Genomic DNA, 21,814 nt, shown 5'->3' on the forward strand with positions numbered 1-21,814 from the left:
AAAAAAAGTCCAAGGGTCAAAGTGAAGATTTTCAAAATTTCAGGGGTGAAGAAAATCTTGATTTCGGCCCTCCATTATGTAACAACAGTCGATTTTTGGTTCCCAACTCTCTTCTTTTTTTCTTTTTTCTCATGAAAATTAAAGAAAAAGGTAAGAATTTGTAATTAAACACCCTTAGTACATTTTATATATATATATATATATATATATATATATATATATATCAAGCTGAAAAAAACTCAAAAACAATAATCTAAAAACCTTAAATTAAACGAGATAAAAAGTTTTTTAAGTTAATATTGAAGTTCAACCATCAAACTTGAATATATTATATCAAAATTAATTAAATTATTGTAAACCAATGACGTTTTCTTTCATTGAAGTTTGATGTTTCTTTCATTCTCATCTCTCAAATAAAAAAATAAAAAATAAAAAGAATAAAGTTTTGGACCAAAACTGAATTTGCTTGAAAATTGAAAAAAATACATGAATCTAATATTTTTAATTTAAAAAGCAAAAGGACTATAATGAATGTTTTCTTAAAAATATGAAAATGCCACTTATTTCCTGTGCTCTTTTCACTTTGATTCTATATCTTTGAATCTTGCTATTTTTTAATAAATTTACTTAAATTGGTCCTAGTATAGTCTTAAAAAAAATCAAGAGATGAAAAAAAAACATACCACCATGACAATCCCCAGTAATTTATATTTTAGTAAATAATGGTGTTTAGAACAATATTTTCATTGCTCCTTTTAAAGCTTGTTAATAAGTTTTAAAATACCATATAAAAAAACTAGTTTTAATTTGGTATGAATTCGAGACACTGGTTATATATTAAGTACTAACTTGATTTTTTTTTCTTTTCTTGTTATTTTTCATATTTTTTTTTTAAATTAATAAACCTATAGTTATAAGATTCAGTTCAATATTTAACTTATGGATTGATATTAATTTGTAATTTATTTTTTTAATTAAAATATCATTTTATATTTTGAAATAAAATATCAAAAAGAATCTATTTAAAATGAAACCTAGTCAAGGTAAAGCTTTGGAACAACAATTTAGCTACTGAATTGAGAATGTGATAAAAACTTTAGTTTTAAAATTTTAAATTTTTTTATATTTTTAAATGATTTTAATGTGTTGATAAAAAAAATTTAATATTTTTTTAAATAAAAAATATTTTAAAAAATAACCACACTACACTTTTAAATTCAATACTTATATTAACCTTTAAGTGGGGAAGTTTTATAACACCATAAATCCATTAATTTACTTACTTTTACTAATGAAAAAAAGAAAAAAAGGACTAAGGAGTCCTGCAATTATGATTTCTTCATTTTCTTATTTTTCAAAAACAAAATTTTCCCCAACTTTTCCCTCCTCTCTCTTCCCTTTCCCTACCCCAACTTTTCCCTCCGCTCTCTGCCCGTTCCCTACTGATTGATCAAAAGAAACCCCCAGTAACTCCATCAATCACTCCTTCTCTCTATTTCTCTTTATGTCACAATGCAAGACTTCTTGGGATCAGTTAGGAGATCAATAGTATTCCGTACACCCTCACAAGATCATAATCCCAATCAAGAAACCAATTACTGCAGTCCAAACAATCCATTAACAACAACATTAGTTGACAAATTAAATAACTGCGTTCGTAAATCAAGAATCTTTAACAAACCCACTTCTCCGTCTTCCCTTCCAATGCCTCCTCCGATCCGGTATCGTAAAGGGGAGTTGATTGGTTGTGGTGCATTTGGCCATGTTTATATGGGCATGAATCTTGATTCTGGAGAGCTTTTAGCGATAAAGCAGGTTACTTTTCATTTGATTCTATCTGGGTTTTTGTTTTTTTTGAGTTTTCAGTGGGTTTCTCGAAATGGGTTTTGGTTAGTTTTTTTTTTTTTTTTTTAACTGTGGGTTTTTGAGAGCTTGATTTTTTTTATGTGTTTTTGTTCAATTTTGGTTTTGGGTTCTGATTTTGAAATGGGGTTTTGTTGGTTTAAGGTTAAGTATGATTCTTTGGGCTATGGACTGGGGTCTGATGCTGAAATGGGTTTTGGAGACTTTCAAGTTTGATACTTTTCACTTATTCTGATTTTGGGTTGATTAATATTGGCTTTAATAATTGTGAGCCTGGTTTTTCATATTTAGTAATTGGTAGTGATCGATTCATAGTTGGGATGGAGTCTGTTACTCTTGCACTTTTAAAAAAAAAAAATTGTTGATAGGTAGTATCTGTGTTGATGTTAAACTTGACTTCGGAAAGTGTTCTCTCAGTTGTTCTGAAAATGATTGTTTGGATGTGATTTTGAGTCTCTTTTCCTTGCTTGTTATTTCTTAGGTTTTGATTGCAGCTAATGGAGCTACAAGAGAGAGAGCTCAGGTATGAATCTAGAACAATTAGTTGTATCTGGTTCCTCGAAATAGTGAAGTTAGTGTTTTAGGATTCTGATTATTTCAGGCTCTCTGAAGAATGAAAATCTATTCAACCAAGATTAGTACGCAAGTGGTTAGCTTCATTGTATTAGGAACAGGGGGGGGGTTATTTCCTCTTCCTTTTATATTGAAGGATTGTTGTCCTGTCTTATGCTGCATTTTTTGTGAGGAAGAATTTATGTGTTTTATGGGTTTCCTTAAACCAGAAAATGACATCAAACAGCAAATAATATTTGTTGTGCATGATTGGGTAAGGGAGCTTGAATTTGGCCAATTTTCATGCACTTAGAAACCTAAACATTCAAATGTAATATGAAGTTTATTATTCCAGAATTATGTAGAGATGGTGTAAGTATGGTAGTTGTTGTAATAGACTCTCTCAACGTCAATATTAGAAAAATCTGTCTTAGTTCACTTGGTTGTTGCTATAAGTAGGCTCACATCAGAGAGCTTGAGGAAGAAGTGAAGCTTCTACAGAATCTCTCCCATCCTAACATTGTTGTGAGTATTGAGACTGGTCTTCTGTTTATTAACTGAACTGATGAAGTTTACCACAGTTCTGACATTGCAAGTCATTTCTGGTCCTCAGAGATATTTGGGTACAGTTAGGGAGGAGGAAACCTTAAATATTTTGCTTGAATTTGTCCCGGGTGGATCAATATCATCTCTTTTGGGGAAATTTGGATCCTTCCCTGAGCCAGTAAGTCTTCAATTCTTTGCCAACTGAGCTTGTTCATAGTACATGACTTGGGCTAATCATGCGTGTTAATTTGAACAGGTTATAAGAGCCTATACCAAGCAATTATTGCTGGGGTTGGAGTATTTACATAACAATGGAATTATGCACAGAGACATCAAGGTAGCTTTGAAGTTTAAATTTCCTTCCCTTGATGCTACATGTGAGAAAAGGTCTTTAGCCTTTTTCTCTTCTCTCTTTTTATTTTTTGAGCAATGACATGTCTTCTTCATGTACTTCTAGGGAGCAAACATTCTTGTAGATAATAAAGGGTGCATTAAACTTGCAGATTTTGGTGCATCAAAACAGGTCGTTGAGCTGGTATGCACATGGTTGATCCACTTTCTACTATTTTTACCTTGTTCTTTATGTTGTAGGAAGTATTTCCTAAAATCACTTCTAATATTTATATCCAACTAATTGAGACCTTTGTCACTGTAGGCAACTGTTTCAGGGGCCAAATCGATGAAGGGCACGCCATACTGGATGGCTCCTGAAGTCATTCTGCAGACGGGGCATGGCTTGTAAGGACAATTAAGTTCCTCTGAAATTTTATATGATTACATTATTCTTATAAAAGTATGGTACCCTCTGAATTAGGTCCCGGATTTCCTTTTTCAGGTTTTTGTTTTGTACATCTTGACAGGAAAAAAACATTTATTGATAGAAAGACTGGAGAATTTAGGTTTAGAAAGATGTCAAGCTGAGAAATGAACAAGAGGAACAAGTATAAACTTAGTTATAGATATGTTCCTGAGAGCTGACATTAAATGGTACAAATTACATTGTTTTAAAAAGTCCTGGAATCTTAAGAGGCCTTGGATGTGCCTGCTTATTCCAGATTATTGCTTTTGCTAAAGTGTACGTATATTCTTAAAGACAGCTGTCTTTTTCTCTACCCGTGTGTCCAATAGAGTATCTCCTTGTGCCAAAATCTATTATGATTTTGTCAGGGCATTTACCTCTCATATCCATTTTACTATATATAAGAAACAGAAAATAATTTGCATGAGTTATGAAGGACTGGGTAAAAAACGAGTCATGAAGAAAGCTGTAGCAATGAAAGCAAAGTGCCATGCATACCTATTAATATAGAAAAAACCAATCGTTTTATAAAATCCCAGAATCCAGAAGCTTCTTGTGGTTGAATTTCACTAGAATATCAAACAAAATTGTCTTGGCATTACCTCTGTTGCAATAAAATAATTTCTATTGGACATTAGATGACATGGCATAAATATTGAAGGATCTAGTTGCATAGCTTATATTCTTGATTATTGTGATCTGTTTAATCCAGAAGCTTCTACAGCTAATTCTCCGCCATGTGTGCCATATGCTAAAACATAAAAGGTTTATATGAAGGCTTTGAAGAGTTTAAGTGAAATCATGGTATTTGAATTTTCTGGTCTGTGCATAATGTATCTAAGTGCTTCTTCATCTATAAGTAACATGATAAGTTGGGAATTTTTCTTGATTGTTTAAATTATAAAACTGAACTTTACTGATATACTGTAAAACAATTCCCCAGCTCTGCTGATATATGGAGTGTTGGATGCACAGTCATTGAGATGGCAACTGGAAAGCCTCCTTGGAGCCAACAATACCAAGAGGTACCTAATTTTCTAGCTCTTGAGCATGTGTATATATGGTATTCCATAAGGTGCTTTCCAATATATTTCACTAACAATGTTTCTGTTAGGTTGCTGCACTCTTTTATATAGGGTCGACGAAGTCTCATCCGGAAATCCCTGGGCATCTCACTCCAGAGGCCAAAGATTTTCTGCTCAAGTGCTTGCACAAGTACTGTTTCTGTTGCCTTTTTTGCTTTTATTTTGAGCAATATCGATATGAGATTTACAATGACTTAGATGCTTCATCCTTTGGGGTTTAGCTCTCTTAACGTGAAATAGGCAGGTAGTGATTGTGAAGATCATAAGTTCAAATCCTATCAACAAAAATTGCGGGTTGCATTCTTACTTTAAAATAAACATTCAACCCTCGGATACAATTGGTACGCCCACTAATGTCTTTTTCCTTCTGAATCTCATTGGCACGGAATTTTTAATGCAGGGAACCAAATATGAGGCCAGAGGCATCTCAATTGCTGCAGGTGATTTTAATGTTATTTACTGTCTTCTATTTATTTGAGCACATTGTAGGTAGCGGGATCTTTTATGTGTTCTAATACATTTGTTTTATTGCTGGCTAGTATTTATCAACATTTCATTACCCTAAATTGTTCTTAATTGCAGCATCCATTTGTTACTGGGGAGATGGGCACATCTGATCATGTTATTCATAGTCCAGTCATGGTTGGTATAGTTGGACCTGATTCTGTACTCTGATTTTCATGCATTCTTTGATTTCATGTTTTTAATGGAAGACCATTACCTTCAGGAACACTCTGGAATTCCTTTGCAGTTATACACCACTAACCCTGAAACCATGTAAGTACCTTTGTATATTTTTCCTTTCTGTATTAATACATTTGAGTGTGCTGAACTTGTAGAGGTTTCTTAAAATATCAAAAAAATTTGTTGCCAGTCAAATGCCATCTGCCCATGACTCAATGGATGTCTGTAATTTGGGTAGTCTAGGCTGCTCAATTGATCTGAAGAAACTGTCTGAATGTAAGGATGCATGGGAAATACCGAACAGCAATGATGACATGTGTCTGATAAGCCATGATTTTTCTATAGATGAAATAAAGCTCAATTCTCGTTTGAGTTCTAATGACTTCAATAAGGTGAGAAACTGCTTTGAAATCATTCCCATTGCTGGTGTAGCTTTTTAATCATCTGGCAGCTTTATTATTGTACAGTTTATTGAAAATTGTGCTTTGTTTAGAGTTCTGATCCCAAATGCGAGTTGTCTGGAGAGTGGAGGTGCAAATTTGATGAGAGTCCAGAATTGGAACAAGCAGGAAGCAAAGTGGACACTGGTAAACCTGTTCAAGTGGACCAAAATATTTCATTTTCCTGTGGGGCATCGCTTTCTGAGGATGATGAGGAACTTACTGAGTCAAAAATTAAAGCTTTTCTTGGTGAAAAGGTGCTACTGCTTATCTCTGATGTTGAAAATTATCCATTTCCTTCTGTTGTTTGGATCAGGATTTACAGCATCTTGATATTCAATTGTAATTTTATTTCTCAGGCTTTAGAACTGAAGAAACTGCAAACACCTTTATATGAAGAGTTCTATAACAGTTTGAATGCATCTTTCTCTCCAAATTTTGGTGGAAGTTCACGTGATGAAACTCCTCCAAATTACTTGAAATTACCTCCTAAAAGCAAGTCACCCAGTCGGATCCCAGTTGGAAGTCCATCCACAGCATCTGATGCTGTTAGTACTGGAAGTCCTGGGAGTAATAGACGTGCATCTAATGTTGGCAATGCAAGTGATGAAGCTTCAGAGGACAATTCATCCCCTCGGAGCAATGACTGGAAAGGGCTTCAAGTTGATGGTCAGCCAGAAACAAGTAGCCCAAGGTTAGCCCATATGTCTCATCCTTAAGCTTGTGCTTCCATGATTCTCTTTTCAGTGTGAATTAATCTGATTTGCTACTCACAGTGTGAGCTTTTCTGAGAGACAAAGGAAGTGGAAAGAAGAGCTCGACCAAGAGCTTGAGAGAAAGAGAGGTAGAGTTTTCTTGCTTTTCCCTGTGTATTTAAGTATCAACTAATTAATAGTACTCTCACATTTCTCAACTCCGATGTTTTTCTGTTTCACGTGCATTCCTTCAAGGATACTGTTTGGGAAATTATCTGCACTGCAGTCACCCGTCTCTGAATTTTCATTATCCGTCAACTGAATTTCTGTTTTGACATTGTGCTTAGTTAACATAGGCTTGGGAATGTGTTTAGATTAGCTTATTAAGTTTTTTCTATGCTGTCTAAAGAACTTGTCTGGAAAAAACAAGATACATGCGAAGAATTCGTTGAGACAAGTGTATCTGATTTTATTTCCCCCCTCCTCATCCCAAAAAAAAAAAGGGGGTAGCTTTGGCAATCACACTTGACTTCTATGATTTTGGAAAATATTCCATGATTGTGAAAACTATGCATGCAGAGATGATGCGCCAAGCAGCCGTGGGAAGTAAGACATCGTCCCCCAAGGATAGAGCCTTGGGTCGGCAGAGAGAGCGGACAAGATTTGCATCTCCAAGCAAATGATTGCTTGCCTAGGCGGATTCCATGTTTCCCCTTAAGAGCTTGAATGCAAGGCTTGCAGTTTCATTAGGAGTGGTAAAAATATGGCTCGGTGTGGAAGGTTTGCCAGATGTGTGAATACTGCAGCAATTTTCTCATTGTTCAGCCTGAATGGTCTTTGTTATATTTGTACCATATAGAGAGCACCGTTGAAAAGAGTGGTAATGTTTGGAGATAATTTTTGTTTCTCCTACTTTTTGAGGGTGGAGATACATGCCTCTCAGGTTTGTAACATCAGTATACAATAATCATATTGAGTGAAATATTCATAAGCTTCTGCAATTTTGCAACACCTTCTACTTCCTTGTGTTGTTCTTTTGATCTGGCAACAATACCTTATTATTCATGCAGCTTCGTAAATTTGACAAAGAGAAGGCTTATCGTACGTAACTGTAATTCCATCTGGGATGGAATGTCCATGTGCAGTGCCGTCTGACATGGCCGAGCGGTCAGGTTACGGGGTGGCCGGCTCAACTTTGCAAGTTGGCTCATCAACCTATTGTTTTTTTATATAAAAATAATTCAATTTTGCATTCTAGTGCTTGGCCTAGCGGTGGAAGGGACTTGTCTTCTTCCACTGCACCTGGGTTCGAGTCCTGGCGTGCACGCCTGTCACCCCCGTGGTGTCTTACATGTCTACTGGATTTGTAGGGTATTCAGTGGGCCGTGGAGATTAGTCGTGGTGCGCGCAAGCTGGTCCGAACACCCCATATAAATTGTTAGGTGATTTCCTGCTTAAAAAAAAAAAATCAGTTTCAAATGAAATCTAGTTAGAGCTAAGTTTTATAATTAAGGATTTAGATATATTCTTTATAGTCAATATGTGACTGACAACTACACTGAGATTTCAGAGTAAATTATCCTTAACCCCTCGGTTTGACTCTTATCATTACTTTAACACCTTCATGTTTGAAAATTATAATATAGTTCATTGGCTCTTGTTATCTTTGTCTTTTCATATATGTTAGTGTTTTTTTAAATCCCAATTGTAACCCTTTGGCAATTTTTAATTTTTAGAGAAAAATCATCTGAGTGGAGGTTCTTGTTGTTTGAGAGTGTCCTAAATAATTGTTTTTTGAAATAATTTTTTATTTATAAATATATTAAAATAATATATATATTTTTATGTTTTAAAAAATTATTTTTAACATTAACACATTAAAATAATTAATATATATATATTTTTAAAAAAATAAAATTTTTAAAAAATGCTATTTGAGCCGGGTTCCCCCTCCCCAAACAGTTGGTGCCTTAGACTGTCCCCACATCAGGTTGGGCTAGAGAATAATTTATTTGAAAATTTATGATTTCTGTGGATTCTATTAGACAACGAGAATCCATTATCACCTTGATGAAATACCTCAAGAATCAACAACGTAACCAACAAACAATTCACACTTGTTTGTAATATAAAAGAATCAACTATGGACATTGATAAAGTGTCTGAAACAGAAACGTCAATCTTCAAACAAACCAAAGGAAAACTAACACCACTCAAATTCTCCCCAGTGAGAACCGTCTCGGTGTTGCTATTGGACGCTGTTTCAGTCCACTCATTATTAACCCCCATCACTCTTCAGCACATTTTTTCTGCCTTTCAATGGAGACACCAATTTGTTGGCCAGCCTTGAAGGTGAAAATGATCGACGCAACTTCGATGCAGCTGACAACTTAGGTGATTTCCTGCTTAAGTTTGTAGGTCTTGTAGGTGATTTCCTGCTTAAGTTTGTAGGTCTTTTAGGTGATTTCCTGCTTAAGTTTGTAGGTCTTGTAGGTGATTTCCTGTTTAAGTTTGTAGGTCTTGTAGGTGATAGGGAACAGACAACTGGTGGGTTCTTGATCTTTACTTGGAATTTTGAACCTGATGGAGGGGACTTAATCAAGAACTTATGTGGGGTTGTCTGCTTTTTGTTTCTTGCAATCACTGGAGACCTTGTCTTGCAAAACTTTTGCTGCAGTGTAGAATCTGTAGAAAGGAACAAAGGGTTTGGAAACAGTACTGTCTTTTTAGCCCATGGCCTATTCCTAGGAGACACTCTGTTTGCCAAATACCGAGCATTTTCTTTATCCACTTCACTCTTCTTAGGAGGTGAAACCTTGAAGTTAATACGCGATCGAGCTCTTAAAAGACATGGAGAACCGGATTCTGATCGAATTGACTGTAATTTAGTTTGCTTTTCCTTCTTCCTTTTGGATTTGAGTTCAGTGTCTTCGGGGTGAGGCCTCTGTTTTCTCTGTTGGGTCACTGGAGTTTTTGGGTCTTCAAGGGTAGATTTCTTGGTTTTGCAGGCAACAGCCGCAACAATTTCTCTTGCAAATTGGCTTGCTTGTAGAATTTCTCCCACTGTTTCACCTACTAGCATTGCTGGTAAAGACATTCGCCGCCATTCGCCTGCATAAAACATTCAAGTCATTCGGATTATTCAATTAGCAATTGTGAGGTGCTTCAAATTTTCAGAAAAGAAATGTCTTTACAACATAATCACAGACAATAACTGAAATCAATGAGAGAGAGATACCTATTGAAGTTGCTGGCAGCTTCCCCACTGGAGATTTCTTAGGGGCAGTACTCTTGATCCTTCAAATTGGTAAGAGTAGAATGCAACACATTTTAGTAAATCTTCACAGAAATTAACAAGAAGAAGCAGAATTTAAAATTTTGATCACAGCTAATTCCTAGTTTACCTTAAAGATTCTTGCTTGCACCTAAGACTAGTTCTTAGATAACCTCTGGTACTTCTAGGACTGAGACAAACCCCATCTATCACCTTGTTCCCACCTGCCACTGTGTATTGAAGCTCTTGTAATCTAGCCATACATCTTTCCACCTTCACAGAATTCACAAAAAAACAAAGCAAACACATTATTCTAGTGGAAGAGGAACATATACAATCAAAACCCAGTTTCAGACAAAGAAAGTTCTGTGTTTGGTCGCTGAGGAAAAAAAAAGAAGGAAAAGAAAAGAAATTTAGGACTGAAAATGACTGAAAATCTGAAAAATCTCAGATAACCAGAGTGCTCCAAGCTAATGGTCCAAATTTGGAGACCGAAAAGTAAGCTTATTGAAAATCGAAGACCCAAACTCGGAAATTATCTCATCTTTTTCTCCAGTTTTCTGGGAACCACACAACCAAAAAGAAAAAGGAGAGGTTGGTGGGATTGTACCATATTTTGAGCTAAAAAACATGTACCTTCTTTACAGTTTCTCTGAGTAAAACTGGGTTGAGAGGAGCCACCATTTTCCTCTGCTTTGGTGGGGCTCTTGCAACCATGATTGCTAACAAACTACACAAGTGGGTCTCTAAGCTCTCTCTCTAAATACCCATTGAACCAGAGACTTCAAAAATGGGGGACAGTTACAAAATCTGGGTGCGTTCTTTACCCAAAAGTCTCTCGGAAGTGATTACTTCCTTTTCTTTGAACATTAGTTTTTTGTCTTCAAAGTTCAGTAGTCAAAACTGAAGGACTTTAGGGCTTAGAATAACGGATATTGTCCTCCAACGGTCTAATCCATCCTTAAAATAAACGCATGCAAACGGCTCCTTCTGCTCTCAGTTTAAAATGATAAAGGGGTATATAGCTATCATTTATTTACTAATAAATGGAAATACTATCGAATTATTTTTCATGGCTATTAAACCAGTGAATATAACTCAAAATTTAACTTGAATTAGATTTTAATTTAAATATATTTTGACATTTACTCGATTAATCTATACGACTCAGCTTAACTATGTTAAAATTAATAAAATTAATTTAAAATAAAAAATTAATTCATATTGATGTAAATTGAACTCTTTGTCCTATCAATCTTATACCAGGCCTGCTAACTATGGTATTTGTTTTCTTTTAATAGTAATAACAGCTTAGCACAATCCAAGTGGATAAGAGTGAACCGTTGATTAATACATGTATGCTAGCTTTGATATTTTCATAATATTTTTAAAGTATTTAATAATTTTATGATTTTTCTCATCATAGTTTACTCGTATGTAATACAAGTGTTAAAGAATCTAATACATAGAAAAGGTCAAAGAAATAAAGGTTTAGATCTGCGAGTTCCCTGAAAAAAGGTAAATAATTATTAAAGCTACATAGTTGTTAATTTTATATTTTAAAAGGGTATTTTTCAATAATAATATTTCATATTGAGAGAATTACAAGTAAAAATTAAAAAATTAAAAAATAAAATAAATATTCTCTTATCATTTTTGCTAGAACATATAGGCGTGTTATTATTATAAAAAAAATTATTGATAAAACATATCTTGTACTGAATTTATTAGTATAGTAGTATTTAAATTATAACTTGCTGATAAGTTTTCTTTTCTCCTTCTTTATTTTTTTTAATTTTCTTAATTGAAATACAAAATAATTTTCTTTTAAGAAAGAAGTTGTTTAGAAAAATTTCATGTTGAAAATCAAAAGAAAATATGAAGTCATGTTCTATGTTATAGATAAATTATTTATCTTTTTATTTATTTATCCAAATTATAGATTCTAAAAATATGATGATTAATAAGATTTTATCTCTTCATTCTTGCCAATTTTATTCGAAATGAAGGAGGATAAAGGTTTAGAGGTAAGGGTTAGAATATAAGATAATTAATTTTCGCATAATTCTATGTTCAATATTTGGTGGATATAAAACATGCATTAATCCCATTCAATGGAATTTTTTTTTTAATTCAGAACGAATGAGAAAATTAAAAAATAATTTACCCTGATTTCTAATTTTCTCTATTAAAATTAGGGGTCCCCATCAATTTAAATGGGTTAATTTGAATATAAAAATCCAATCGAATTTTTTTATTTAAAAAATAATTTAAACTAAAAAAAATAACGGAAATCTATTCGGTTTTATATTATTAATAATAAAAAATTAAATATTTTAGTTAATATATTTCTAACAGGTTTTGATTTAATAGAATTTTAATTTATAATAAACCTTAATTTTGAGGAGGTTTTCTTTGTTTAGATTGGATTTTGAAACTAAAACCAAACCAAATGAATTTTTTTAAAAATAAATTTTAATAAAAATAATTAAAAAAATAAAAAAATCCATTCAGTTCAATTAATTTTAAGTCAGGTTACATGAATATTTCAGATAATTCGGTTAATTAACCCATGAGAATTATCTATTTACCTCATAATTAGCAATAATTGGGTGGGCTAGGATCCTAAATGGGCCATAACCCGAATAAAAAATCCAATTCCAGAATACCCGAGTCTGCTTGACCCGAGATAAAACCCGTGAAGGGTTTCCGTTTTGGAGTTTTTAGAAACAGTAAAAATATTTAACTATAAAAGGAACCCTACAATATTCCCAGCTTCACACAGACTGCGGCTCCTCTTTTCCACTCTCTAAAGTAAGTTAGACCGAAACATCTTATATTGTCATATATGTTTGATCTTTAGAAATATTGGGTTGTCAATGTTTTGGTGAATTGTTGGTTTCTTTTTTCCCCCAATATGCTTATATTTATGGACTAATAAATGGGTTATGAAAGCTATATCAATCCAATTGTTGATGAAGTTAGTAAAGTTGTTAGCTTTTTCGTGTTAAGGAGGTGCTATGTTTGATATTAAGGTTGTTTTCTTTTTCAGCTTTCTTTTACGGATACGAGGGTTTTTAGTGATCGTTAGAAATCTTGGTTTGATTGAGTGTGTTTGGACTTTAGTGAATTGTTTTTCATTTAAATATGAAGGTGGTAGAATGTTTCATTTAAGATGACCCTTTTAAGTTTTGCTTCTGTTTTAGTATTTACATAAGCAGAGGAGCTGGTTTTTGAGGGAATTCAAAAGGAAATCTAAGTGAAAATTGAAGACTGGGGACATATTGTGAATTGGCATTAATTTACATTATTTTTACTGATTCAGTTTCTAGGATAAGTTGGCTATGTTTCGTTTATGTTTGATTGCTTTGCGTGGACTGTTAATAATGTATCGTTTGGTTTGTTTGTTATTGTTTTGTGTGCCATTCTTTGCTGCCAATCTAAACTCAGAGTTCTGTTTATGAAATAGGAGCTACAATCTTGGACCGCTTTCTCATATACTGATGGTGGAGGAGACAGTAGCTGAAGCCATTGAGGCTAACCTGGAGAGAGCTGACTCAGCTACTGAGGACATGGATATGGTGGAGGATGTGGCAGAAAATGGGGCAAAGCGAGCTCGAGAGGGAGAGGAGGAGGAAAACGAAGATGTATTGAAGAAGCAGAAGGTGGATAAGGCTGGGGAGGAAGGGCGGTTGGAGAAGATTGAAGAAGAGGGAAAGGCAGAGGGAGAGGGGGGGAGAGAGGAGAAGGAAGAAAAGAAGGAAGAGGAGGAGAAGTCTGGACCGGTCAGCTTGGGTCCTAAGAGTTTTGGATCAGCGGTGGAGATGTTTGATTATTTCTACAATTTCCTCCATCAGTGGCCTCCCAATATTAAAGTCAACAAGTATGAGCACATGATGCTGGTGGACTTGCTTAAGACTGGTCACTCAGAGCCTGACAAAAAGATTGGTAGTGGCATCCAAGCTTTCCAAGTTCGGTTTCATCCAAGGTTTAAGAGTCGGTGCTTCTTCCTAATTAGGGATGATGACACTGTTGATGATTTCAGCTTTAGGAAGTGTGTGGATCACATACTTCCGCTGCCCGAGAACTTGAAAGTAAAATCTGACAACTTTCTAGGTGGAGGTAAGGGTCACGGAGGGAAAGGTGGTCCTGGTGGAAGAGGTGGACGAGGCCGTGGCCGTGGTTATGGAAGAGGTGGTAGATCAAGGAACTGATGAATCATAGAAGACAATTGAGGATCACATGCTTTTTTTTCTTATTGTTTAGCTAAGCTATTCTCTCTGATCCAAGTTTTGACTGTTAAATTCTTATTGTTTAATGCCTTTTTATGTGGCCGAAGACATCGTCTGTTTTTGCCGCTTCATTGTATTTCTTGTCTGAGCTGTTGCTTTTGCTCTGCTGTTTTCTTTTATCTCTTTCCTTACCTTTTGTGCGTGGGTGGTGTTGGGGGGTTGTCATGTTCTGATCTATCAATCTCTGAAAAGGAGTAATATGTTGCGGACATGGCAAACTGCAGTTTAAAACATATACATGAAGAAGGGCAAACTATATATCCAGTTGCTGCTGCTGCTACTATCCAAAGAAATAAATAGAAATACAAAAATAAAAAAGAAGTTTTTTTGCTTAGGGGCAATTCTTTGAAAGCAGGCATAAAGTGGCAACTTCAGTTTCTTGGGATCATGGAACTTGAAAACGCACAATAGTTCATCAAATTTTAGTTGCAAAATATGAGCATGATCCAAAATGTACAAATTAAAGACTAAAAAAAGTAGTTTCTTTAACAGAAACGCCTTGTCTGTTTTGGTTAGATCATAGATTGGTAAAATTGCAAGAATTTTTAAGTTAGGGATTGATTTATTTTGAATAAAAAACCCAATTCACAGTAGATAAACTGGTTAATTTGCTATTAGCCCAGAAGAATGAAGGCGAAGGACATATTTACCCGAGAGTATCAAATGATTCTCATCTAGGTCCTCAATAATTCTCAATTGTATCCCCCACCTATCACCACCTCACACATTAACCGAAGTAACTTGTCATTAAAATATATGGAAAAAAATGACATCGTTTAAAAGCAAATAGGTGCACAATTTTTAAGTTTAAAGGGAAAAATTCTTAAGATGCGGATTAATTAGAAAGAGAGATGCTCAAAAACCTTGTTTCCAATTCCAAAATATACCCAAGAGATTTATGATGCTAGAATAATAATTGTCAAATCCAATTTGATATTTGAATAGAAAAAAGCTCAAGACACTTTTTTGGTGTCAACCTGACCAGATTTGGATTAGAAATAGATGTATTAATTGATTTATAAGTCAACACTTCGAATTAATTGAGTTTAACTAGGTTAATATTTTTTTTATTTAAATTAAAATTTAATCTGTATCAATCTCTAAATCACAAATTTCATGAGCTAACTTGTTGGACGTTGCTAGATTTAACAAGAATCTTTGATGATGCCAACTTTATTACATTTTGTGTGTTATGACTCACTCTGCACATACCTTGTCTCCCAAGATTTCTAGTTTGAAGACATTTTAAAAGAAGAATTGATGGTGGTGAAGGGATTCTACAAAATGAAAACATACCAAGGAAAAGATGATGTGAAGTAAGTCGATTTGCAACGGAGACTAAGTTGATTTGCAAAAGAGACCCTGGAAACTTGTACTGTCAAATTCTCAATATGACTACTTGGAATCTCAATAAAATCTCTTCATATTTATCCTCCTCTGAAGATTATCAAATTGTAAATGGGAAAACTCACAAATGGCTAGCAAAACAGTAGAAGGACATAAACTAATATAATTAATGCAATATCATTCACTAATTATTAGCAGCAAACTCAGGGACATCACTGCTGACTAGCCTTCCCATTTCCACCTGCCCCAGCTGCTTGTCCCGCATCTCCACCAGCCTCAGCTTGCTGGGCACCCGGTCTAGCACTCTCATTGGCAGCCTGCAGAACACGATGAATAAGGATCAGTACCGGCAATTTAGAATATATGATGTGAATTTGCAGAGGAACGTACCCTTTCCATGATCAAGTTTAGGACTCTGCTTTCTTCTTCATCAACAAACCAGCAATTAATTATATCACCAGCAACAAAGCCATTACCTGTAACAATCATACTCCAACCACTCGTGCACAGTGACATTGTTATATTACCGGACTTGAAGATCACAGGTTCTGATAAAGCTGGTGTATGCAGTATGGTCTTAACTACTTGATCTTTAAAGCCCTGTAGATAGTCCTTTGAAGCTTGTCCCATAAGAGTTAAGCCATACTTGATATCTGAAGCAGTTAAAATCTTCGTAAACAAATGATGCAGCTGACCTTCTGGGTAATTTTTAATGAGATTTGGCACTGGTTTTGCCATGTTCTTCTAAATTCCAAGTCTTTGAAAGATGGCAAATGGGCAACACGATATTGTAGTGCTTGTAGGAATTAATTCTATGGAGGAATAAAAATCTACTTGAGCATTTCCATGTACAAACTAATTGATAGGGCAAATAAAACTCATGAGTCATGCATAATATATGTAAAAATAAAATAAAATAAAATTCATATGATTTAATGCTCATCCACTCAAACTATGCTACCATGATCACAATTAATTTGTGAGTTGTGAAATACTAGATTAATTTCCAATGGTTTAAATCTTGTATCTAGGTTGATGGAGCTCTAATAGAAATTAGATAGTGCATACAAAATTAACACAAAAAACTAAGAAAGCTTGTAGTTTTACTCTTTAAGATTTATTGTTCATGCTCTCACAAAAAATCTGTTTACATTTTTCCCTTTTTACATTATGGTCCCTCAAGTTTAATTTTTTTTCAATTAGATCACTATACTTTTTTTATTTTCATATGCATCATTCAAAGTTGAGTTTTTTCCGTTTTGTGTGCTTGAATATGTTTTCTTTTTTTTAAAAAAAAAAAATGCTTTCTTGATTTGTATTTAAAATTTATTATTTAAACTCTAAAAAAAAAAACTCATGCACACAGGCCTTTCAACCTAACCCTATATGCTTGATTTTATTTTGTTTTCATAAAATGGAAAATAAGTTATTGCTTCTTATTTTTTTTTTAAGAAAATATAACAAATCAGGAGTGTATTTTATACTATAACCTAAATTCCAACCATCAAAAACAAGAAAAATGTATTTTTTTGAATGAAAATACATTTTTAATCTCTTTTTACATTAAAACACTATAAAATCCTTTTTAATTCTACTATCAACCTCAAAACACTTTAAAAACCAAAATTAATAGGGAAAAAAAATCAAAATAGACACCAAACTCATTTTTTTTAAATACTGAGAGAAACAATTATTACTATCAAGCTTTTCTCTTCAAATAAAACCTATTGACATTAAAAACAATAAATTTCATCATCAAAAAATAGTCAAATCAATGATTTTTACTCTCTTCATTGTTTTTAAGTGATAGAAAAATAAATGAAATCAACTTTTAGATCAAAATAAGAATTCTTGAGAATTTAGGATTGGACATATTTTTTCTTCTTGTTCTCTAGTTAAGTCCACTTTCTTTCAAGTGAGGATGTTTACCATAATTTCAAGCTAAATTTCATCTATTTAGCCACTAAAAGGATCCAATTGAAACAAAAAAACCTAAAACCTAAAAAGAAAACGTTGAGAATGAAGCTCCATCATAAAACCGTAATCTTTTAGTGTTATTTATAATATAATTATAATTATCATACCATCCAAGCATTCGATTTGGATGGATTTAAAAATATTAAAGTCACTAATGAAATCTGTAAAGCAAAAACAATATACTGGAAATATTCCTATAAAGATTGCAAGCAGAACCCAGAAAGTCTACCCTTCCAAAGTTTCAATCAAATCCGACTGAATCTAAATTAATTTTCTACAGAAACCATAAATTATCACTAAGTTATACGTAAATCGATCAGAATCGGGTTCTGCAGGCTGCCTTAGTAGCAACAAGTGCTCCTTAGCCTCTGGGAGTGGCATGCAAGACATCAGCAAGCCTTAGTAGAAGGACATAAACTAATATAATCAATGCAATATCGTTCACTAATTATCTGCAAGCTCAGGGACGTCACTGCTGACCACCCTTCCCATTTCCACCCGCCCCGGCTGCTTGTCCGGCATCTCCACCAGCCTCAGCTTGCTGGGCAGCTGGTCCAGCACTCTCATTGGCAGCCTGCAGAACACGACGAATGAGGATTGGTACTGATAATTTAGAAGTGATGAGAATTTGCAGAGGAACGTACCCTTTCCATGATCAAGTTTAGGACTCTGCTTTCTTCATCATAAGCAAACCAGCAATTAATTATATCACCAGCAACAAAGCCATTACCTCTAACAATCACACCCCAACCACTCCGGCATAGTGACATCATCCTATCACAGGACTTGAAGAACACAGGTTGGGATAAAGCTGGTGTATGAAGTATGGTCTTAACTCTTTGATCTTTACAGCCCTGTAGATAGTCCTTTGAAGCTTGTCCCATGAGTATTAAGCCATACTTGATATCTGAAGCAGTTAATATTTTCGTAAACAAATAATGCAGTTGACCTTCTGGGTAATTTTTAATGAGATTTGGCACTGGTTTTGCCATCTTCTTCTAAATTCCAAGTCTTTGAAAGATGGCAAATTGGCAACACAATATTGTAGTGCTTGTAGGAGTTAATTCTATGGAGGAATAAAAACCTACTTGAGCATTTCCATGTACAAACTAATTGATAGGGCAAATAATACTCATGAGACATGCATATTATATGTAAAATAAAAATTTCATATGATTTAAGGCTCATCTACTCAAAGGATGCTACTATGATCACAATTAATTTGTGACGAGACATTATCCAGCTAGACAAACTAGATGTTGCTCCCTCTTGGTTTATAAATGTTTTTTTTGGCATCTCGACTCGACACACTAGTTTAGGCTTTCGAGGCCCAATGTGTTTAGATTATCAAATTTTTAAAATTTTCTATTTATTTACTTTATTATATAATAAAATGCTTTCTAATTAGGATTATTACAATATAATTTAAAGAAAATTTGATATTCTTAGGGTAATATTGTCAATTAGTTTATAATTTCCTTTTTATCTAAATCTAATATGCATATCTTTTTTTTTAATATAATTTTTCATAATGTTTTTATTAATTTTTAATATAATTTTTTGAAATTAAACATTGTTTTATTTTTGTATTGCCTAGTCATAATTATAACAGGATGGTTTTTTTTTTTTTTCGATTGAGATTTACATTTTGTATAGTTCCAAGTTTTTAGTTAGAAAACCATTATTCTAATAAAAAAGATTATTGAGTATCACAATTTGTTTCTTCTAACATGTTGGAATATATTGTTCTTTCAAGAAACTTATTGATAGATTAAAAATTTTCAGATTCGTATCATAAATTTTCAGATTCATAATGATACGAATTTGAATGTAGCTATACCTCTCCGGAGTAAGCTTAAATAGTATTTGATATTGTATTGATTATTTTTTAAAATATTTTTTATTTAAAAATATAATTAAAATAATATTTTTATTTTTATTTTTTAAAATTTATTTTTAACATCAATATATTAAAATAATTCAAAAAAAATTAAAAAGATTAAATAAAAAAATTAAAATTTAAACAAAATATTTTTTAGCCAGGTTACCAAGCCCGCCTAAATCTCTACTTCCTCCATAAACACACCAGCAAAAGAATTATACCACCAGCGATTAAGTTGTTAGTTGTCATTACAGCAACCCCATTTAATTTTCCTTTAACATTGATGTGGCAACCCCGCCAGCCGGAAATGTAACCTAGACAGGGCTTGTTTTTAAACTAGATTGAAGGTTTAACAGTTAAATTTGAATGATCCGACCAAACCCAAGCAAGGCCTTACTCCGAAACATCATTTTAGTTTTTCTTTATAAAAAAAGTAAGTAAACAACCTGTCATTTTTTTTTAGTTGACTTCACCGACCCGCGATGAGCCAAGAATGATAACTATGATCCTGAGGCGTCGGCATGAACAGCACATGAGCGGTTATAGCTGGTGTAGACAATTTTGGTCTCAACATTTTGATCTTGAAACCCTTGTAGATGAGACTTTGAATCCGGTCCCATAAGTGTGAAGCCCTGTGTTGTATCCAGTTAATGTTTTCAGAAACAAATAATGCAGTTGACCTTCTTGTGGATAATTCTGAATGAGTCCCAGCACAGGAAATTCTTGATCTGGATTTGCCATCTAATGCTATTCGTTGATTTTGACTGATCACAGAGAAATGTGCCTGCTTAATTAATTGAACAATCGTGTTCTTTCATTGAAACTAGCGATGCCATTCAATGTTAATCCACTCATATGATCACAACCAATGCATGAGAAATTAGAATAATCATGCTGTTCATAATGTTCAACAACTTGTGCCACAAAGATTTTTATGCAATTCTTTCATTTTCGTCTAAGAGACTCACAATACTCTTGTCACTGATATCAAACCATCTGATCTCTACTAATAGACTCCCTGACACACCAGTATCATTTCTAAGCCATGGTTTCGAGTATGGAGAATAGATTCCATCATCTACATATGAGGTAACAACAACGAGGTTAATTCAAACCATAAATATCATGCACGCATATGAACGAAAATGGATCTGTAAATTGTTCGAAAAAACTTCGAGATGCAATTTCTTGTTAACGTGCAAATAAAACAATATAGAAATTAGTAGTATATGCAACCATGAGATAAAATTAAAAAATTGAACAATAAAAGGAATCATATGCTAGGATGCAAAGACCAAAGCAAGTCATTGGTTTTCCTTTTCTTTCTTTCTATTACCGGCACTAAATCTCAAATTTGACAACAGTACAATGAAAAATAAAAAAAAACAGGTGACCCACCAAATCTCACTTACAGGGTAAAGCAGCAAATATGACATTATTCTTGAGGGTGGAGCAGCTAGAGGCAGTCGGCACATACAAAAGAAAGCAGCACTAGCACATTTGAAGATTTTTGCATTTTTCATCTCTGCCTTCCGATCACAGCCTTCCCAGGTAAAGTCAACACGACTACTTGATTTCACTGCTGCGAGCTATTAGCAGCAAAACTAATCATGTTCTGAAATGGTACATGCTTGTCATTTGTAGCTCAAATTTACCTTTCAATAACACGTCGGCTATTTCTAAATTCACCAGGATCTTTGTCCATATTGTATTCTTGCGACCTTCCTCCTTGCTGTTTTCTAAATCCTTCTCGTTTTGGTCCATTAAAATTCCGTGAATCACCACCTGCATTATCCATTTTCCACCCAGAATGGTCATTGCTTCGAAATCCTCTGTTTTTACCATGAGGACCCGGTGATGATCTATCAAAATCATCCCTCCAAGACTTTCTTCTGTCACCACCTCCATCATCCATTTTCCACCCAGAACGGTCATTGCCTCGAAATCCTCTGTTTTTACCATGAGGACCTGGTGATGATCTCTTAAAATCATCCCTCCAAGACTTTCTTCTGTCACCACCTGCATCATCCATGTTCCACCTAGAACGGTCATTGCCTCGAAATCCTCTGTTTTTACCATGAGGACCTGGTGATGATCTCTTAAAATCATCACTCCAAGACTTTCTTCTGTCACCACCTCCATCATCCATTTTCCACCCAGAACGGTCATTGCCTCGAAATCCTCTATTTTTACCATGGGGACCAGGTGATGATCTATCAAAATCATCACCCCAAGACTTTCTTCTATCACCTATCTTACCATTCGTTCTCATCTCATTGTCTCTCACAAATTTATTATCACAATCCCTAAAATTGTTATCTCTTCTACCAAATCCAGTTTTGTTACCTCCTGACTTATTTCCCCAGGAATGCCGATCA

At 34.1% G+C, this 21,814-nt stretch overlaps 5 protein-coding genes across 8 annotated transcripts in view; 2 read left to right on the top strand and 3 right to left on the bottom strand.

Annotated features, from left to right (window-relative positions):
- The first annotated feature begins 1,412 nt into the window (after window positions 1-1,412).
- Window positions 1,413-7,676, top strand: LOC105125026 (mitogen-activated protein kinase kinase kinase ANP1-like). Of its 3 annotated transcripts, none has more exons than XM_011025301.1 (17): window positions 1,413-1,815; window positions 2,345-2,386; window positions 2,875-2,940; window positions 3,029-3,139; window positions 3,218-3,338; window positions 3,465-3,496; window positions 3,617-3,699; window positions 4,704-4,785; window positions 4,875-4,975; window positions 5,246-5,285; window positions 5,428-5,487; window positions 5,573-5,622; window positions 5,720-5,921; window positions 6,023-6,226; window positions 6,329-6,663; window positions 6,746-6,813; window positions 7,244-7,676. In XM_011025301.1, exons 1-17 carry the CDS (start codon window positions 1,513-1,515, stop codon window positions 7,345-7,347), a joined length of 2,004 nt encoding a protein of 667 aa, XP_011023603.1. In that variant the 5' UTR covers window positions 1,413-1,512; the 3' UTR covers window positions 7,348-7,676. The 3 variants fall into 3 exon arrangements, with proteins under 3 accessions (XP_011023603.1, XP_011023602.1, XP_011023604.1); XM_011025300.1 differs by having other exon boundaries at window positions 3,218-3,298; window positions 3,419-3,496; XM_011025302.1 differs by having other exon boundaries at window positions 3,218-3,298; window positions 3,419-3,496; window positions 5,768-5,921.
- Window positions 7,677-8,942: 1,266 nt separating this feature from the next.
- Window positions 8,943-10,842, bottom strand: ATN (cyclin family). Its single transcript, XM_011025611.1, has 4 exons — window positions 10,575-10,842; window positions 10,069-10,211; window positions 9,903-9,961; window positions 8,943-9,775 (listed from the first exon to the last, which is right to left on the bottom strand). The coding sequence occupies exons 1-4, from the start codon at window positions 10,653-10,655 to the stop codon at window positions 8,943-8,945; spliced, it is 1,116 nt and encodes a 371-aa protein (XP_011023913.1). The 5' UTR covers window positions 10,656-10,842.
- Window positions 10,843-12,670: 1,828 nt separating this feature from the next.
- LOC105125030 (protein DCL, chloroplastic-like) lies at window positions 12,671-14,335 on the top strand. 2 transcript variants are annotated; one of them, XM_011025305.1, is made up of 2 exons: window positions 12,671-12,752; window positions 13,408-14,335. In XM_011025305.1, the coding sequence occupies exon 2, from the start codon at window positions 13,442-13,444 to the stop codon at window positions 14,150-14,152; it is 711 nt and encodes a 236-aa protein (XP_011023607.1). In that variant the 5' UTR covers window positions 12,671-12,752; window positions 13,408-13,441; the 3' UTR covers window positions 14,153-14,335. The 2 variants fall into 2 exon arrangements, with proteins under 2 accessions (XP_011023607.1, XP_011023608.1); XM_011025306.1 differs by lacking the exon at window positions 12,671-12,752 and adding an exon at window positions 12,791-12,973.
- A 3,517-nt stretch (window positions 14,336-17,852) lies between these two features.
- LOC105125031 (uncharacterized) lies at window positions 17,853-18,547 on the bottom strand. Its single transcript, XM_011025307.1, has 2 exons — window positions 18,199-18,547; window positions 17,853-18,128 (listed from the first exon to the last, which is right to left on the bottom strand). Exons 1-2 carry the CDS (start codon window positions 18,544-18,546, stop codon window positions 18,024-18,026), a joined length of 453 nt encoding a protein of 150 aa, XP_011023609.1. The 5' UTR covers window position 18,547; the 3' UTR covers window positions 17,853-18,023.
- A 2,151-nt stretch (window positions 18,548-20,698) lies between these two features.
- Window positions 20,699-21,814, bottom strand: part of REV3 (recovery protein 3) — an 18,204-nt gene continuing 17,088 nt past the window's right edge. Inside the window, 1 exon segment of the mRNA XM_011025310.1 lies at window positions 20,699-21,813. Coding sequence (XP_011023612.1) covers window positions 21,088-21,813 — 726 coding nt within the window. The 3' untranslated portion in view covers window positions 20,699-21,087.

This window comes from Populus euphratica, unplaced genomic scaffold (assembly GCF_000495115.2).
Source record: "Populus euphratica unplaced genomic scaffold, PopEup_1.0 scaffold28.1, whole genome shotgun sequence".
In the NCBI taxonomy this organism is placed as follows: Eukaryota; Viridiplantae; Streptophyta; class Magnoliopsida; order Malpighiales; family Salicaceae; genus Populus; species Populus euphratica.

Coding starts and splice junctions, on each gene's coding strand:
- LOC105125030 (XM_011025305.1), top strand. CDS start 13,442: ATGGTGGAGGAGACAGTAGCTGAAGCCATTGAGGCTAACCTGGAGAGA.
- LOC105125031 (XM_011025307.1), bottom strand. CDS start 18,546: ATGGCAAAACCAGTGCCAAATCTCATTAAAAATTACCCAGAAGGTCAA. Junction 18,129..18,198: donor TAAACTTGATCATGGAAAGG/GTACGTTCCTCT, acceptor CGTGTTCTGCAG/GCTGCCAATGAGAGTGCTGG.
- LOC105125026 (XM_011025300.1), top strand. CDS start 1,513: ATGCAAGACTTCTTGGGATCAGTTAGGAGATCAATAGTATTCCGTACA. Junction 3,140..3,217: donor TTGGATCCTTCCCTGAGCCA/GTAAGTCTTCAA, acceptor TAATTTGAACAG/GTTATAAGAGCCTATACCAA. Junction 5,286..5,427: donor AGGCATCTCAATTGCTGCAG/GTGATTTTAATG, acceptor TCTTAATTGCAG/CATCCATTTGTTACTGGGGA.
- ATN (XM_011025611.1), bottom strand. CDS start 10,655: ATGGTTGCAAGAGCCCCACCAAAGCAGAGGAAAATGGTGGCTCCTCTC. Junction 9,962..10,068: donor TGCAAGCAAGAATCTTTAAG/GTAAACTAGGAA, acceptor ACCAATTTGAAG/GATCAAGAGTACTGCCCCTA. Junction 9,776..9,902: donor GCTGCCAGCAACTTCAATAG/GTATCTCTCTCT, acceptor TGTTTTATGCAG/GCGAATGGCGGCGAATGTCT.